The sequence below is a fragment of the Athalia rosae genome, chromosome 7, assembly GCF_917208135.1.
Source record: "Athalia rosae chromosome 7, iyAthRosa1.1, whole genome shotgun sequence".
In the NCBI taxonomy this organism is placed as follows: domain Eukaryota; kingdom Metazoa; phylum Arthropoda; class Insecta; order Hymenoptera; family Athaliidae; genus Athalia; species Athalia rosae.
In genome coordinates this window covers 9,916,803-9,918,526 of record NC_064032.1, presented here as the reverse complement: position 1 = coordinate 9,918,526, position 1,724 = coordinate 9,916,803, and the positions used below count along the sequence as shown (strand labels likewise).

The following is a 1,724-nucleotide window of genomic DNA, read 5'->3' as shown; positions in this document are numbered from 1 at the left end:
ATTCCATTATAGAGAAAAAAGGGGGGGGGGGGGGGGGCCTGTAGGTCTTGGTGAGTAACGAAGAGAAAAAAAAAAAAAAAAAACGAGAGAGAAAGAAAAGTTACGCAGCATAGTCGTCGGTCTGGTGTAAGCATACGCGTGTATAATACGAAACATTGACATTTGCATACGAGGAGAGGCCGATAGGAGTGGACGCGATTCGTGTTCGTTCGCAGCGTTTTATATGAAAATATCGGCCGCGAGAAAACCAGTTTGAGGAATTATTTATTTAATTTATTTTTCGCTCACCTAGCTCCGATGTCTCGATACCCCGGGGTACTCGGAGCTGCGGAACTGGAAATCGAGGTGCAGTCGTAGAAAACAAAGTCTGGCGAACGGTTTCAGTTCTGCACGGGCCGTCGCTTCCGATAAAATGAATCGTCTAAGTGAACACGACAAAGCTGTTCTGAACAGCATTTTCAACCCCCTTTCCCCATCGCTACTCGGCGAATCCGAATTTCACGAGGAAACTGAAAACGATCGGGTGTCACGTGAGTTGGATGATCGAAGAAGAAAAAAAATCAGTTTTTTTCCTTTATTATTTTGTTTTTTCTCCTTTTTTACAGAGGATGATCTTGAGAAAGGCGAGATTCTCGAACCGGAAGTAACGGAGATACAAAAATTGGCGATTCTCGAAAGCGAATCGAAAAATTTTGACGAAGCGTTGAAGCTTTTCGAAAAAGCGTTAGAAAAATCTGGATACCCCGCAACACTTTTGAACGATCGTGCTCAATGTTTGAGATTGGCTGGCCAAAACGAAGGTTGGTGGAAATTTGCAAATCATTCGATTTTCTTTTTTTTTTTTTTGTTTTTTTTTTTTTCAAATTTCACGATAATTCCGATCTACCGATCGTTCGTTTGAAGTCATTGTATATGTATAATGTTTTTCCAGCTGCGATGAGGGACTTGAATCTGGCGATAGAAAAATCGAAAAACGATCGAATTTTCATACGGGCGTTGTGTCAGCGTGGAATATTGTACAAAATTAATGGAAACTTGGACGAAGCTAGGAATGATTTTTCAAAGGCTGCCAAACTCGGTTCAAAATTTGCCAAAAGTCAAATTACAGAGCTCAACCCTTACGCCGCAATGTGCAATCAAATGTTCAGGGAAATGACAATGAAACTGAGCAACCCTTGACTGTAGGAAAAAAAAGCGTTGTCCATAAGCTAATTACCCACATAACATATAGGTATATGTATGTGTGTATGATTTATACGTTTTCTGTTTTAACAATTATTAATTAATTAAAAAAATTAGGAATATCTAGACGTAATTCTTGGTACGGAAGAAAACTGATGATTACAGTTGTACTTAAAATACGTACGATAATAATGATTATATTAATTATAGTACACGGATATCCTTGGAAAAAGTGAAGATAATGGCTTCCGACACGAAAATGTTACTAGGATGACAAATAAAAGGCATGCTGGTATTTCTTTATTTTCTTTTAGGATTTTTCTTCTCTTTTTCCGATTCTCTATTATTCTTCTCTATTTCTTTTTCACGGATGAATATAGTATAGCTATAGATATACCATAGGTAGGAGTTCTGCATTTCACCTGCTATAAACGCACGGACTCTGGTATCATGGCATGAAATATATAGCCTTGTAGAGAAGATAACACTGATTTCATTAGCGCAAATGAACTTTACCTCCCTCTCGCCTCTGCCCCCGAACC

The 1,724-nt window shown here is 38.7% G+C and overlaps 1 protein-coding gene across 1 annotated transcript; it reads left to right on the top strand.

Annotated features, from left to right (window-relative positions):
* The first annotated feature begins 334 nt into the window (after positions 1-334).
* LOC105691122 (tetratricopeptide repeat protein 36 homolog) lies at positions 335-1,485 on the top strand. The gene is made up of 3 exons (XM_012409406.3): positions 335-530; positions 606-800; positions 932-1,485. Exons 1-3 carry the CDS (start codon positions 413-415, stop codon positions 1,177-1,179), a joined length of 561 nt encoding a protein of 186 aa, XP_012264829.2. The 5' UTR covers positions 335-412; the 3' UTR covers positions 1,180-1,485.
* The last annotated feature ends 239 nt before the right edge of the window (positions 1,486-1,724 follow it).